Raw genomic sequence first — 15,424 nt, 5'->3', positions numbered from 1 at the left:
AGGCCAGGAGGCTGAAAGATTTGCTTGTAGCTCGCCTGTGAGAGGTGGTGCGGGCAGGATGCTGGCTGCAAAGGTCGTTCTTCCCAATTACAGTTCAATTACCTCCATGGTTGAATGGCCCCTGAACTTCCAACCCTATAACCTGTCCTGTTGCAGGCAGTGCTTGCAGCTGGTGGGTTAATCACGCTAATCATTCCATTAAGAAACAAAGCAATTTAACCCAGGCAAGGAACAACTACTGAGTGCTCGCCCTGCTCTACCTAACCCATCAGAGGAACACGAAGAGCTTTGGCCTCACAAGAATTTATTCTGACTGGAGCAGCTCACGTGGAAATACATTGCTGCAGTGAGTGGGGGAATGGATGAGGTGTTGCTTAGAAGCTGGTGCTCCCTCAGATAGCACAGAGGTCAGGTATAAACAATTTTTTTGGGGTGATAGAGGAGAAAGTGTGTGAGTGAGGGGCACTGCCTTCACTAGTAAAGGACCGAACAGGCCAGCTCTGTCGGCTTTAGAGAGGAAAGCTCCCAAATTCTGGAGCTTTCTGAACCTTATGTATGTTTCCCAGTTCCATCCCACATTTAAAGCACTGAGTCCCTTTACAAGATGATCTAGAGCAGTGGAGTTAACAAATCGATAATTTTGGCTTCACACAAATCCAGATGAAGACTTGGGCATGGTCTGCTTCCAGAGAACAAGAATTTGTGTAGAACTCATTAACAAGCCCCTGTACAAGCTGAGATTCACCCTTACACAAGGGGTGTTCATACTGCCTGCATTAGTGCATAAAATTTTGGGGTTCTTGGGGATCTGCCTTGGGGTGGGGTGGTGCACAGGCCTTGTACTGGGTTCTTCAGCGTTGTACCCCTTGGTTTTCAGCTCCTTTCTGTAAGAAACATAAGGCAATGGTGCACACAATCCTTGCCCCAGATCTTTACACAGATTCCCGGGACTGGTCTGAGTTTGAACCACAGCACCAACGCATTTTCTTCATCCTCCACGTGGTGTTCATCCCCTCCCTCCCAAATAAACTGGGTACAGCAGCCCAGCACCATGCAAGCAAATTCTGCGCTCTGCCTGTGTCACTGGGAATTTCTACGTGTTTTTTTTTTCAACCCTTTCCAGTAGGCCGGGTGTCTGATGCCTTGCCAGAACTGCTGTGCAATACAGGAATTGTAGAAAAATGAACCAGTGCCTGTTCCCTTAAAGCGGCTGCTTTAACTCCCTTGGTTGCCTGGAGCAAGCTCGGTTTTGTGTTTGCCCTTGCAGGTTGTAGCCCTCAGTAAAGCAGGAGAGGGAAGGAAGGAGCAGAGGAGAGTTCTTTGGTGATTAGCCTCCGTGTTACTTATTAACTGGTTCGCAAGGGATTGAGGAAATGGTGTGAAATTTGAGTGACTCTGCAAATTGGCTTTTAACAAGCATTTAAATGAGATGAATTGGAGCGCGCACCCACCCCCCATCCATCTTCTCTTCTTAAAACAAAATATGGGTACTAAGCTTGGATGGAGTTGAATAAATAAATAATAAAAAAGTAGATAACTAACTGGCCATCCATGGCATGCACAGGGATGTCACCTTAAGGAAAAAAAAAAAGAAAAAAGAAAAAAAAAAGAAATGGAACCAGGGAAATTCCCCAGCCCTCCCCCATGGTGATTTATGCCTAGGAAAGTGTCCGTTCAGTGTTATCTGAGAGAGAGACAGTGAGTCATGGGAGCCAGGAGTAACCCAGAGAAATCCCCTCGGCCTCAATATCTTTTCCTCCCTCCCCTTCTACCAATTTTCATCTCACTTAACTCAGTTTCACAGGAGAGCAATTCCACAGGCAGTACTGATCCTACCATCCTAGAAATAAGACCTGGTCTTCATTAGGCCTAATTTTGTCTGGGAGTTTTAATACCAACGAGGGCACAGCCCTTTAGGGTGCAGCTGAAACATGTGCGTCTGCACCCCGCTGTGCTACGGCTGTCGGAGCTGCACGAGATGGGCATGGTGAGCAAATTCGTAGCAACATGGATGCGCAGGACAGAGCCCTTGGTAAGTGAAGCAAGTTCCTTACAATATTTTTATTTATCCCTCATGCCAGTGAACTGGAAACGGTCGTGTTTTCGTGCTTATGCTGCCTGTAAGGTAAATATTTATTGGTTACCGATGCCTATGGGAGAGGCTCTCAGCCTTTCCCCTTCCTATCATTTTAGTCCTGGATCTGAAAAAATTGCTTTACTGTTGGTGGTTTCCTCTAGCCTGAGTGCCTGCTGATTGCTGTCTTACCAGGCAAAGTTAGATCTAGCTAGTTTTGTCTAATACTGTCTGGTAATGCCGTCAATCGCATCGGCAAAAATCTTCGTCTTGACGGAAACGTGGAGAACAAAATCTTGCCTTTTTCAGAAGAAGCAGTGAAGTTTGGTGCCTGGGCCTTCTCGATGGAGTCCGGGCTTGTGCTGAAAGCTCCTCCAAGTGCAGTGGTCCTGTGCCTGCCTCGGTGACACCCGAGGTGTTCTGCAATGCACGCACAGGGACAGGGAGATGGGAAGTCAAGGGAGCACAAGGGTGCATGTCCGTAACTCATAGGTAGGTCAGGGTATGGTTTTTTAACTTGTTTCCCTAAGAAACTAGGCTTCTGAACTCGCTAGCTGTACGTTAGTGACTTTTGGACCCATTATCAGATTTATTTGAAGTTTGATGGGCACAGTTGTAACAACCCAGTAGATCTGAGAAGGACTTCATAGAAATAAGTCCATTGCCCTGGCAATGTTTAGCCCAAAGAGCAAGCATGGATGAAAGGCAGAAACCTCCCAAGCTCCACAGTGCAGGAAGCTGATAGTTTCTGAATCTTACCCTTCATCCTACAGAGTTATTCCTCTACTCAACAAAGAAAACATGGTGAAGGTTTTTTTGTTGTTGCTGTTTGAGACAGAGGGAATTTCTCCGGGTAAATTTGGGCCATTTTGCCATCTGATTTTTCTATCGGTTAAAGCAGCTGCTTCTGTTGGGAAATAATTTGTTAAATGAGCAAAACTTAACAATAGATTAGTATGTCCTGTTACTACACTGCGACTTCAGATAAAGGCTATTTCATTTCTACCCTGATAGAAAAGTACTTTGTAAAGTGTCATAAAATAAAAGGGTCTGAAAAGCCCTCAGCTCAGCAAACCTGTTTGGGACGTAGTTAATTATGCAATAACGAAGGTGGACTTCCTGAGAAGTGCTCTGATTCCCCGCATGCGTCTACCAGCTTAAATTTGTCCTCCCGTAGTGAGAAGCAGCAATGAGCTGTGCCAGCTGTTGGATTTCTTGTGCTGTCGGATTTTTTGTGCATCCAGCACCGTGGTTTGCAGGACGTGTTCCCGGCCTCACCTGGTGAGCACCCTGTGCCCCGAGGCTCAGGAGCTAGGACAGCGCAGCCTCACTGCATTGCCAGGAATTTCCCAGTTAGGAAATCTCCTTGCCCCAAACCGCTCAGGCGGTGAAGATGCTATCTGGGTCCTGCTTGAAGTGAGTCACGCTGGCAAGTCTCATTTTGCAGGGTACAAGCAACATCCCTTTCCACAGCACAATTCTTTCATGGAAGGGTGCTACTTCCTCTGGTATACTGCGGTGTCCCGTCAATTTTATACATTTAATTGTGCTATACCTGAACTTCAGCTGTTGAACTCCTTTCTCCCTTTTCTCTTTGTGCCTCTCCTTGCCCAACACTTTTGTATTTCACAGAAGCTGGAGTTTCTTCTTGGAAGTTTCCCTGTTTCTGTTTCTCTCTGCATGAGATGCTCACCATGATGTTCAAGTGGGTTTTTGGAGTCAAGGTGTTCCTCGAAATGAAATAAATCTGACCTTGCAGCAGCACTGCCCTTTGCTAGTTATTTTTAAAAGAAGTAAAAACAAGAACTACCTCCCTTTTAATAAAATGTCTTCTTGGGTAAGTTGGAAATAAAAAAAAAATCCAGTCCAATGTCCTGTGTAGTCAATTTTAAAGGGTAGGTATGTATAAAACATTCTTACAGAGACCAAAGGTATGACTGTAGTCTTTAATATTGCATTCACGTATTCTTTTACCAATTACTGTAATTATGATGACGAATATTTACTGTCACTGTATTTTATCATGTGTGGATAAACACAAAGATTTAAGTAGGAAAGATGGTTTCACAGGCTGTAGAAATGCATGTGTATATCTTACATATTAAACTTGCTGCTTCGCTGCTTTAGAGCTTGTTATAAATTTTAAGCATTTTAATTGTGTGTTTAATAAAACAGTTGAATCTCAACCCAGCTCTGTGTTGAATTTATTTTGAAACAATGCAGATTTCTGTGTGTTTAAACTAAAGAATATTCCCAAATGCATGAATTTAATCCAGTAAATGCTGTCCAAGAGCAGAAACTTGTGCACCTCATGGTGCAGACCAGCTCGGCGTGGGGATGTTGCCAGCTCCTCAGCACAGTCTCCACTTTGATGCTTGAGGAGTAATCATAAGAGCAAGGCAAGTGGATCTTCCAGGTCCTCATGATATCCTCAGCAATACTTAAAATGCTAAATAAATTTGAAATAGTGTACTCAGTGCTGTCTCTGGTTTCTAGGTAAGGGCACAACTTCTTAATACTTGCCTTGGAGACCAGTGTATTTAAAAAAAAAAAAAAAAAAAAAGCTTTGTAAGCCAAATATTATATTGGAGAAAAAAAGTTTAACTTTCATTTCTGCCTGCTTTCCTTGTATTAATCTTAGACTTAAAATACTTTCATACTAAAAATTTTGAAAAACAGTGACAAATACTGCCCTTAAGACTGTAGAAATTATTTTTTTCAGCCTTACTGGTTCCTCCAAAACCCCAAAGCCCTCACTTGGATATGCTTAGCATTCTAAGGTGATCACAGGTTCTCCTGAAATTAAATTTAAATGAAATATCCTTTTACCAGCCTCCAGCTTGTGCTCTGGAATACAAAAAAAGGTCCTTGGGGTCTGTTGAGCTACGTTTTACACACCATATGTGAATCCATACTCCATCATCAGGCAACAGCGCCTTACGCCTTTACATGATCAAGCCCAGCATGAGGCTGGGGACATCATTTTACTGAACATATCCCTCAACCATCTCCTGTTTGCTTGCCTCCCATTATACAAGGGGAACTGTTGATGCTTTAACGCTGCTCGTCATCACATAAGGCTTCAGAACTGGCTTTGTTTGCTGTCATACTGCTGTAGTATAATGTCACAGTCCATTAATGCTGCACCCTCCATCTCACGAGACCAACGTGCCCTTCTCCCCCACACTCCTTGCACACATTGCAATCAAAGTGCTGTGTGTTACCTGCATGTTAAATTGGGAAGGCTCAGGCACACACACAAAATAACTTGTCCAGACAATTGCAGAAGAAAATAACCAAGAGACTTTGTTGTAGACTCCAAGTATTCAGGCTTCTCATATGGCTTTAACTTACTAAGATTAATGTTTAACGTACTGCCACAGCCATGTATGGGTTTAAAAGAAAGTTCAGCATCTCCTTTCCTTGCCTACAATCAAGAATTTTAAAACCGAGCAAAAATAAAAAAGGAAATTCTAACATGTAGCTGAGCAAAGGCAAAGGAAAAGCATTCAGTTTTCCTAGTATTTTGTATGAATCAAAACATCTAACCGGAAAAACAGCTTGAACCCTTCTAAATTCTTTATGACTCATCATGGAGCAATAAAAAGTTCAGTACGTTAAAAACAGCTCCTATCAACCTGAAGGCTGACGAAAGCACAAACACCACCAAGGCTCGTTCTCAGTGTGGTAGGGGCATTTACAGCTCCAGAATCTCAGCCCGAAATTCACTGTATTTGGCTATTCGGATACTTAGGTGGTGTTGAAAACACAATACTTTGCCCCCTTAGGAAACTGCTGCTGAGGAGAAGCTCTTTTCATATTCTTTTGTCAGTTTATTTTCGGCAAGGTAGGTGGAGCCAGCTCCCAGGGCAGTAAATTTAACAGGCACCTCCTGGCACAACTGTTACAACCCAAACGGATTCAAGAGCAAAGTTCAAGACATTCAGACCGCAGAGAACACGTCGTTTGGTTGTTTTACTCAACAGAAGTGGATTTAAGTATGGGAGAAGTTGCTTAACGAATAATATATACTTTTATCAAACTACCTGCCTTTTTCAAAGCGTTTAATTTTTCCCAAATACCCTGAACTTGCTTTAAAAGTACGTGGCATCACACTTCCAAGTTCAAGTTTGTGCCGCTGCCCTGGGCCAGCAAAACGCCCCAGGGTGGGTCTGGGAGAACCAAAGGGCCCGATATTTGATAAAGGTACCCTTTTAATCTCGGTGTCCAAAGGCAAACCACTTAATGGACTACGTTAAACCATTTCCTCGGCCCCTGCAATTGGGAGCCAAAGCCAGGGAGAGGCTGAGCAAACACTCTGGGGAGAACCAGCCTCATTTGGATTGCTAATTTTATTTGCATACCAAACACCACTTTAAACAAACCCGTTTGGGTTTCTGAGCGGGAGCCTAACTCATTATTCACTATCTGCTATTTGATGACTGGGAGCCTATCCTTTTAATAACCACTCGCAGAGCCTCGGAAAGGCCTCAAATAGAGGGAAAGCAAAGTAGGACGCATTAAAAACGTGCAGCTCGGCGCTGCTGCCTCGTCTTTGGCTTTTATCCCCTCGGAGCAGGGCCTGAAATCAGGGCTGTTCCAGAACTGCTTGGGAACAAAGCAGTTGCTTTAACACAGCGAAAGACTACGGAGAATTTGGGCTGACTACAGAAGTATGGCCAAAAAAAAGGAATTAGGCACAGCCTGCATTTAACACTTAGATTTTTTTAATTGCAATTCTGCCATAATCAGAGCTGAGAAGTTTTAGGCATGGCCATGGCGGGGCTGAGCAGTCTCCCATTCCTTGCTAATTAATATCCCATCTTCAGGAACTTCTGCACACAGCAGGGTGGGATAAAACCATGCACGTTGCTCACCCTGAAGCTGCTCGTGGCTTCTGAGCTGAGCCGTGTTCCCGGCCAGGACCTCAGGATTCCAGAAATGTGCTTTTTATAAACAATTTTGGAGGTGTTTTATGTTTTCAGTGGTAATTAAATCCTGGATGAGACGGAGCTGAGTTGATGGGTGCTAACTGAGCATCTCTACACGGAAGCCAAGTTGCAAGGGAACCACCTGGAGCTGTTAGGAGGCACTCTGAGCAGTCCACAAAAAGGCTGGCCCTGCCAAATAAATGCTCAGGTTTGCTGGGCTGCTCAGTGAGAAAATATAAATAGCATGGCTCCGTGGGACGGTCCTGGTGGCTTATGCAAATCACGACTGACAACAGGCATCAAAATTTGGCCCTGGCTGATGGTGTGAGGCACACTCGGGAGTAACTCGCGGCAACAGATGGGGCCCTGTCAGGGATTGAAGAGCTCGCAAGAGAGGAATAACCGGGACGACACGCAGCCAACAGCAGTCTGGTGCTGAAAAAGGGTTTGCACGTCGAGCGACGAGAGCGTCCCAAAGCGGTGTGAGCCCAAAGAAAACACCGCAGCAGGTAATGCTGTGGAGCAGGAAGTTCTCAGACAGCATTTTTTGGGAAAGTCCAGGCAGCCAAGTGCCCAAATCAAACTGGGATTCTATGGGATTTGGGTGCCCGACGCCAGCTTTGAGGATGCCACAAATGATTTGAGAGCCTGCATCACACTGCTAGTGAATCAGCCCAGGTTGTTTTATCATGGCTTCAGCCCGTAACGAGATGGCATCGTACCCGTACCCTTCCTCTGGAGTTTGACTGCATAAATCGAGTGAGCAGGGCAAGGAAAGGCCAGCGGAGGAGACTTCCAATAGATGGTGACCCTCTGCTCTGACAACAGGCAAAAGTTACACCTTGACAGGAGTTTATTCCTAAATAAATACATTAAATAAATAAAAATAAAATAAATAAAATTAAATTAAATTAAATTAAATTAAATTAAATTAAATTAATAAAATAAAATAAAAAATAAAAAGAAATAAAAATAAAAAAATAAAATAAAATAAAACAAAATAATAAAATAAAATAAAATAAATAAAATAAAATAAAATAAAATAAAATAAAATAAAATAAAATAAAATAAATAAAATAAAATAAAATAAATAAACAAACCACTCTTTTTCATTCTCTCCTCCCCATGCCCTTATTGAATTTCCTAGGAATTCTGCACGTTGGCCATCCTGGCAGTAAACCAGCATAGTTCTCCTGTAACTGGTTCCTCCAGCTCCTTGCTGGTTTTCGTAACTTATCGCCTTGCGTTGCTTCCTGGTTTTGACTCTGGCACAATATGACATGGGCAAGCAGGTGGGAGGTAAAGGGCTGGACTTTATTGGGCTACATGGTGTAGCACAGGCACAAAAGCTCATGTCCCTGTCTCATAGCAATGGCACCAAGCCCCGGGGCTTTCGGTGGCTGATTTGGCGTTTCTGGGAGATAGGCAGCAGAAAGATTAAATGCACGTGGATGAGGGGAAGGCAGAGTCTGGGGGAAGGCAGAGGATGGAGGCTGGCAGGTCGGCACTGCTTTGCTGTAACACTGAGGTGCTGGCTTGCTGGGACAGCCTCAGCAATGGTGCGGAGCAGAAAGCAGATGTGTTAGCAGAGCCCTGCGAGCAGGAAAGAGAGCTGCTCCTCCTGCCTGAAGCATTCCTGCTTTTGTTAGAGAGAAACAAACATGCACAGGGCTTGCACGCAGCCTGGCACCACCGCTTTCCCATGGGCACCAAGCGCCGAGGTCCTGCATCATCACCAGCTGGTTCCCCCGAGCTGCAGAGCAAACATCCTGCGCTCGCCAAGGCACACTCCTCCTCGTTGTAAATGGCCCTCTGCTTTGTTCTCCACAAGGCCATCTGTTGCACGGAGACAGCTCCGACAGGAGTGGGTTTCGGTGCTCTTGAAGCTCAGCATTTCCCATGCCACTTGCTGCAAAGCACCTGCAGCAGCAAAGAGCCATCACGGCACTGCCAACTGGAAAAAAAAAAATGCAATGGGGTCCTCGTACAAAGGAGCTGCCAAGCCTGGAGACCACGGCATTATCACAGGATCTTCCCTGGATGCTGAGAACAGGTCACTTCTTCAAATGGTAAAAGCCAGGGGAACAGGAGGGAAGGGAAGGAGCTCAGAAAAGGAGAGAGTATTTTTAGAAATAGCATAGAAAAACAAAAGCAAACACAGGCAGGGAGTATGACACTTTTCCTGCTGGTTCTATTTTTCTTGAGGCAGTGCAGGTCCTGGTTGTGGGGTGGGCCAGCTCCTGTGATGTGGGGGACATCACAGCACTCAGCTCAGCCCGTGGGGTCACCGCTCCTCCTGGCTGAGAAACTCTCCTCGCTTTTTCCAACCCACTGCCCCTGCCTTTGGTGCTCCAAAGCACTTTCCATTGTCGGGGATGAGCTACACGGGCGGGCTGCGCTTCACGCTCCCATGGGTGGGAGAAGGAAGGCTGCTGAGGTGGCAGGAGGTAAACGGCCAAAACGTGCTCAGGTGGAGCCCTTGGTCTGTTCGTGGGAGAGGAGAGCTGCTTGTCACCCCGTCCTCCCCCGTTAAGTGACCAAAGTCACGTACGAGAGCTGTTTGCTTTCTTCCTTCCTCGCCTTTCTTTCTGCCACCGCCACACCTTGGGCAGCACGTAACGTTACTCCAGCGCCTCGGCCCTCCCTAGGTGGCAGCCCCGAAGCGGAACGAGAGCAAAACACCAGGAAGGGCTCCCTACAAAAACAGAGCGGCAACAACAAAGTGTGTGTGTGGGGGGGAGCATTTTCCAAGAAATAGTCCCAGTTTCCTCAAAACGCTGATACAAGGCCAGCTGAAAACCGTGGAAGTTTTTGCAGAGTTCCCTGGACTTCAGGCCAAAAGCCTGACCCCGAGCAGGGCTGCAGGTGCTCAGCAGGGCTGAAAACTGGTCCTGCTACAGAGTCACAGAATTAGCCTGGAAAAGACTCAAGCCCATTAAGTCTAACGCCATGATAAAGCTGGCTAGAGAAAGCCCGGTGTGGAGGATTTGCCCTCCGACGATGCAGGTGTGATGAGGTGGTTTGGCTTGGCCTCGGAACAAAACAACCTCAGCAGCCAGACAGAAAGCTTGGATTTCGGGTCTGAACCCGGCGGATTTGTCTTCTAACTCCACGGCTTTGTTTCAGGATTTCGGTCTGGGCTTAATCATTAATTTCCACGAGTCTGGGGCCCGCATGCCTGCTGTGCAGTGAGAGGTGGGAGCAGGGGCAGGCAGCTGCCTCCTCTTGCTCCTCCTCCGGCCCTGCGATACCTTACGATGGACACAAGCCATGCCTGCAACTTTATTTAAGGTGGGAGGCACTAGGATGCATTATTTAATAAGCATATCCAAGTACTTTATAACTACCAATTATTGTTCAATTCCACAATACTTAAATACTTTTTTTTCCCCCATCATATAGGTTAAGAAACAAAAATATGGAAGAGTGAGTTTCCCAACTCTCACAGTGGATTTCTTGCAGAACCAAGGGCAGTTCATGCTTTCTGACCCAACAGCACTGCTGCACACAAGAAAATACCTGCCCGTGGCCCCACGAGCCCTGCCTAGGTGGGCTTCCCCCTCCCTGATGGTCTTGTAGCCCCTTGGAAAAGCACATTCTGTGAAAAAACACCATTATTGCTAGGAAAAAGCAATGCAAAACTGAGTAAAGGGAACAAAAAAGAAAAAAAAAGGGCTTGACCTCGTCTCGGCTCCGCAGGTAGTTTGGGAATTATTTTGTGTGCCGGGGTGGGGGAGAGCAGCCGCCCAGCATTACTAAAACATTGTTTTGTGAGCGACACGCCGTTCTGACCCTCCAGTTCGCGGTGGAAAAGGGCACGGGGAGCACAGGCGGCAGCACATGAGTCACTCCCCAGGCATCTCTGAATGCAGGAGATCGGCCAGATAACGCCCGCTCCCACGGCAGGAGGGTGGAAACCCACGGCCGGGGCTCCAGCCCCCAGCGCTCGCTGCGGCTCAGCAGCTTGCCAGTGGGAAAACCCTGCTCCCCGAGCACCGTGATGCTCAGGATCCGGGGGGGGAGAGCTGCCAAGGCTTTGCTCACCAACCACCGGTAGTTTTCCATCCTCAAGTTGCATTGATTTATAGCAAGAAGCACCAAAAAGCATGATACTCCTACAGTAACGTGTTCTGCAGGCAGTCCAATTGTTTTCTCCAGCAAGAAAACACTGCCTTGTGTTCTTGCACCTCGCTTCCTTCTGTCACCTGCTCTGGGAAATAATTTGGTTACGGAGGAAGATGCAGCCCCTCCGAGCCCTGCTGCATGTGCTAGGGCCATGGGCTGTGAGCTCTCTGTTCCTGGTTGGTGAAGGGCAAGGCTCAGTGGTTTGCCTTGAGGTTCAGCATAAAAAATGACACAGAACATTTATTTTTCAAAGGAATTTTCTCCCATTTAGTATTCTAATTTTTACCGGGTTTAAATTTTGTCTTAGTACCACACACCTTGCTTTTGTAGCTTGGATTTCATGAGAATTTTGGAAAAGAAATATAACCTTATCATTGTATCTGTATAACCGTATTATCGTATCTACTATAGTAGAAATATTTCTTATACAAATCTTGATATATTTCATAGCCAAGGGACTAGCTCCTTATACTTGAACCTCATATGGTTCCCACAGGATGGGAAACGTGGAATGCAAATGGGCCGATCGCACCGAAACAACCCGCCTTTACACACTAAACAGACAAAACGCAGCAGCAAGCTGCCCCACTGTGTGATTCCCGAAACAGATGACTCAAATGTTGTTTGTGCAGCAAATCATGTCACAGAAACCCTTCGGCAGAAGAACCACCTTGAATTAAACATGTGCTGTCTTAGCATATCTATAACTGCTTGTGCTGGCAGCACGCATTCTTTTCTATTGCACGGTATTTTTTGGGCCTGGTTTTCCAGCATAATAAGGATTATACAATCACTCGGGCTGTTATTTCTTACTCTAATGACTTTTAAGCCTATTGGGCAAGTTCTATAAAACTCAGCAGATTTCGGAGGCCTCGCTGTGTTACATTCCTGCAGGTGGGTGGAAGGGGAATGGACGTCCCTTCCAAAGAAGTCACAGCCTTCTTAGAATTACAAGGTTAGCACATTATATATATATATATATTCAAAAAGAAACAGGCAGGAAACCAGGTGACCAAAGTACATGTAAAATCACCTGTGTTAGGATTAGAAAATACATAGTACAAATAAAAAATTAAATCTTTTCTGGTAATGAATGCACATTATTTATATATATATGTATATATATTCAAACAGAAACAGGGAGGAAACCAGGTGTCCAAAGTCCATGTAAAATCGCCTGTGTTAGGATCACAAAAGACATAGCAGAAATAAATACTTGAACCATTTCTGGTAATGACTCTCCCCTTTCCTTGCGCCGCGCTCAGAGGAAAACCGAGGCAGCCCACGTTTTGCTCCCTAACTGTCGGCCGCTCCCCTTCTGCAATTAGGCAACATTTCCTAGAGGGTGTAACGTTTACTGAAAGTATTTGCCGTGGTGCAGATTGCAACACGGCCGCCCTCCCACCCCACGCTGTTCTCTCTCTCGGTGTGACCAGGGAGATTAAGCCCGGGTTGGCCACCAGAGGTAATCCAGGAAGGTGGAAGGTAAGGCGAGGACAGGATCCTGCCCTGCGCTGCAGGAGCTGTTGGAGCTAATTGGGGCATTGTGCGGAACAGGCGGAGAATGTTCCTGAAGGTCACTGTGACACCGGGGAGGAGTGCCAGCGTATTCATGCTGCCTTGGCACGTCCACGTTGGAGGATGCTGGGCCAACGCGGAGCGGGATGGAAGCCGTGCCAAATCCCACCTGCCAGCAGCTTTTCCCATCCCTGCTTTTTTTGGGTCAGAGGGGCTGTTACTACATGAGAAATTTCAATACATATAATATATATTTTTTTTTTTTTAATTTTTTTTAGCTGGATTTTCACTCTTCCTCCCTGCGGGCTCAATCATGAGGAGCTGCTCCATGGCCGGGGCTCCCCCTCCTCGCAGAGCAGATTTCAGCAGCTCAGGTGCTGCAGGCAGACGTGGCCGAAGTTCTCCGTGCAGACCAGTAACTGAGCTGCTGTGCCTGCAAACGAAAGTGTGAAAGCCTGGCAGTAAATGCAGACCTTTCCAGGCTTTATCTTCTGGTGTTAACCTTGGAGATGACCCAACTCTTCCTGCATACCTAGCCGAGGTCACACAAAAAGCTATTTTTTTGCTCCTACATCTGAAGGACAGAAAAATCTGTATTTAGAGAGGAATTTAAGGCTACTTAAATAGGCCTTTCTATCTTTATATTATTGACCGAGGCTCTGTTAAGTGTCAAAACCCTTCATTATTGCTAGTTTGGTAGCACACAACAGCTGCTAGAAAAAAATCAAGGTCCCATTGTGTTAGCCACTTTTCACTGCATTCAGACAATTGACAGTTCAATATTAAAAAAAAAAAAAAAAAAAAGGGGGTAGTGGGGAGAGACTCCTGTAGAAACAGTAATTTGCCAAAGTCATATAATGGTTCATTTCATCACAAAACTAGCAATGGATGCACTCTGCTTGGTTAGGATTTTATTTTGGGGAAGGACCCAAAACCATGGAGTTGCTCCTTTCCCACAGTTGTCCCAGCACCCTCAGACTCATTGACTCACACGTAGGAATTTATGAGGTTTGGGGTGAAGTGGGGAATTCTCCTCTTGCCTTCCCTTTCTTTTCCTTTACATCCAATTAATCCCTCATTATTGTAGGCTCAGCTCAGCAGTAGCTCAGTGGCACAGTAAAACTTTACAAGGGAATCAATAACCTAATTCCAGGAGAAATCTCTGTATTCGTCAGTTAATTCACATTACGTATTTTTGTATCTATTTTATTTTTGTTTATTTTTTTACGGATGTTTGAATTTAGGTCTTTTATGCCTCAGCTTGCTCTGCCCACGTCCCGGGAGGTCTGATGGGCAGGATTCCCTCTGGCTGGGGCTGAGCCCCTTGCCCAGTCCCACCAGCACCGGGTGCCACTGCAGGATGATGCCAATCATTGGCAATGCAGCACCCTCGCCTTTGGCACGCGGAGGATTTGGCTGGCTCTAGAGGGCTGCCGCATTCAGCATTTCGCTTTTGGCCTCTGAGATGCTCTTCAGGAGCTTGCAGAAAGATTTGCCTCTAAAGGAGCAGGAGGATTTAGAGCACTAATTTTACCCCGTTAGCAACTCTTTCCCCCAGTACTGGACCGACTCCAGTACTCTGTCCAACAAAGTGCTGAGCTACGTGAACTGCCAGGAAAGCCACATTATGGATGAAGTATATATATTCTGGTATTTAAAGTCTATATATTCTGGTATTTAAAGTCTATATATTCTGATATTTAAAGTCTATATATTCTGGTATTTAACCCCTTGTCCTATCGGTGGTTGCGCAGTGGGGAGGATGAAACCAGCCTCCCCAGTTTGCTGTCTGGAGGTGGCACAAGAAGAGTGAAGCCTGAAGACCTTCAGAAGATCGAGGAGAGCCACAGAGGACCGAGCACAAGCGTGCCGGGCAGCAGCCGCTCGGGAGCAGAGCTGGCTTTGCTGGCTCCGTCACACAGCTCTGCTCCGCCACCCGCGCCGATTTGCTCAGCAGCTCTGCCGTTGGACGCCTTTATGTGAAACCACATGTGTTTGTGGAAATCCTGGCGCGTTTTTAGAGCCAGAACCCTCGGTGTGGTTACCGGCAGTAGCCAGGCAGCTGTTGCTAGGAGCTCGGCCCGTGGTCGGAGTGCCGAAGGCTGCCTGGACCTCCGCGATGGCATCTCGAGCTCCGCGGGGCGGCAGCAGGTTGGGTTTCTGAGCCGCCGCTCGCTGCCGCGGCTCCACCGCCCCTCAGTCAATGAAAGAAGGCAGCCTGCACTCTTCCGGAGCACGAACCTGCTCCACCATGGGACGTTTTTTTACTTTAGGAGCTGTTCGTGGCCTGTCTAGAAGCCAAGTGCAAGTTCTCCCAACTGAAGGAAGGACAGGGAGTTAAAGCTCTCCAAAAGCATTTAGAAACTGCCAAGCAAAGGTTAGAATTCCCACTATTTTTTGTTAACAAAAAACACCGTGTCGGCCTGGAGGGAAGGGGCTGAAAGGCAAAAAGTCGTAGCTGTGCAGAATGCCTCTCTAATCTCGGCGGAGATACGGCACGGAGCAGTTTATCAGTAAGATGCTGAAACCTCTTCGTGTCATCTAATGGCAGCAGCGCCCAGCTATAAGCTCAACAGCCATTTTCATCTGTTTTATGGCGTTTGGAGTGAATGTTTGAGGCCTGTCCTCCAGACGTGACTTGGAAATCTGCCCCCGCCCCCCACCAGAAGCTGTACATAGAAACTAGACGCTACTGCATATAGGAATAAGGAGAGGGCCCCTTGCAGCCGTCCCAGACCCCCGGTGGCGCTGGCCAAGGGGCTGACCACGATCTTTC

General features: G+C 46.5%; 1 protein-coding gene and 1 long non-coding RNA gene across 2 annotated transcripts in view; both read left to right on the top strand.

Annotated features, from left to right (window-relative positions):
• Positions 1-1,706, top strand: part of LOC310883170 — a 59,779-nt gene extending 58,073 nt beyond the window's left edge. Inside the window, exon 6 of the long non-coding RNA XR_014573343.1 lies at positions 11-1,706. This is a non-coding gene — a long non-coding RNA (uncharacterized lncRNA). The remainder of the gene's footprint in view (positions 1-10) is intronic.
• Positions 1,707-1,872: 166 nt separating this feature from the next.
• TTLL10 (tubulin tyrosine ligase like 10) overlaps positions 1,873-15,424 on the top strand; it is a 32,414-nt gene continuing 18,862 nt past the window's right edge. Inside the window, exon 1 of the mRNA XM_083803077.1 lies at positions 1,873-2,032. Within this exon, the coding sequence (XP_083659203.1) occupies positions 2,008-2,032 (25 nt within the window). The 5' untranslated portion in view covers positions 1,873-2,007. The remainder of the gene's footprint in view (positions 2,033-15,424) is intronic.

This window comes from Anser anser (assembly GCF_964211835.1).
Source record: "Anser anser genome assembly, chromosome: 17".
NCBI lineage: Eukaryota > Metazoa > Chordata > Aves > Anseriformes > Anatidae > Anser > Anser anser.
The sequence above is the reverse complement of the archived record's forward strand: the minus strand, read 5'-3'. Positions and strand labels throughout refer to the sequence as shown.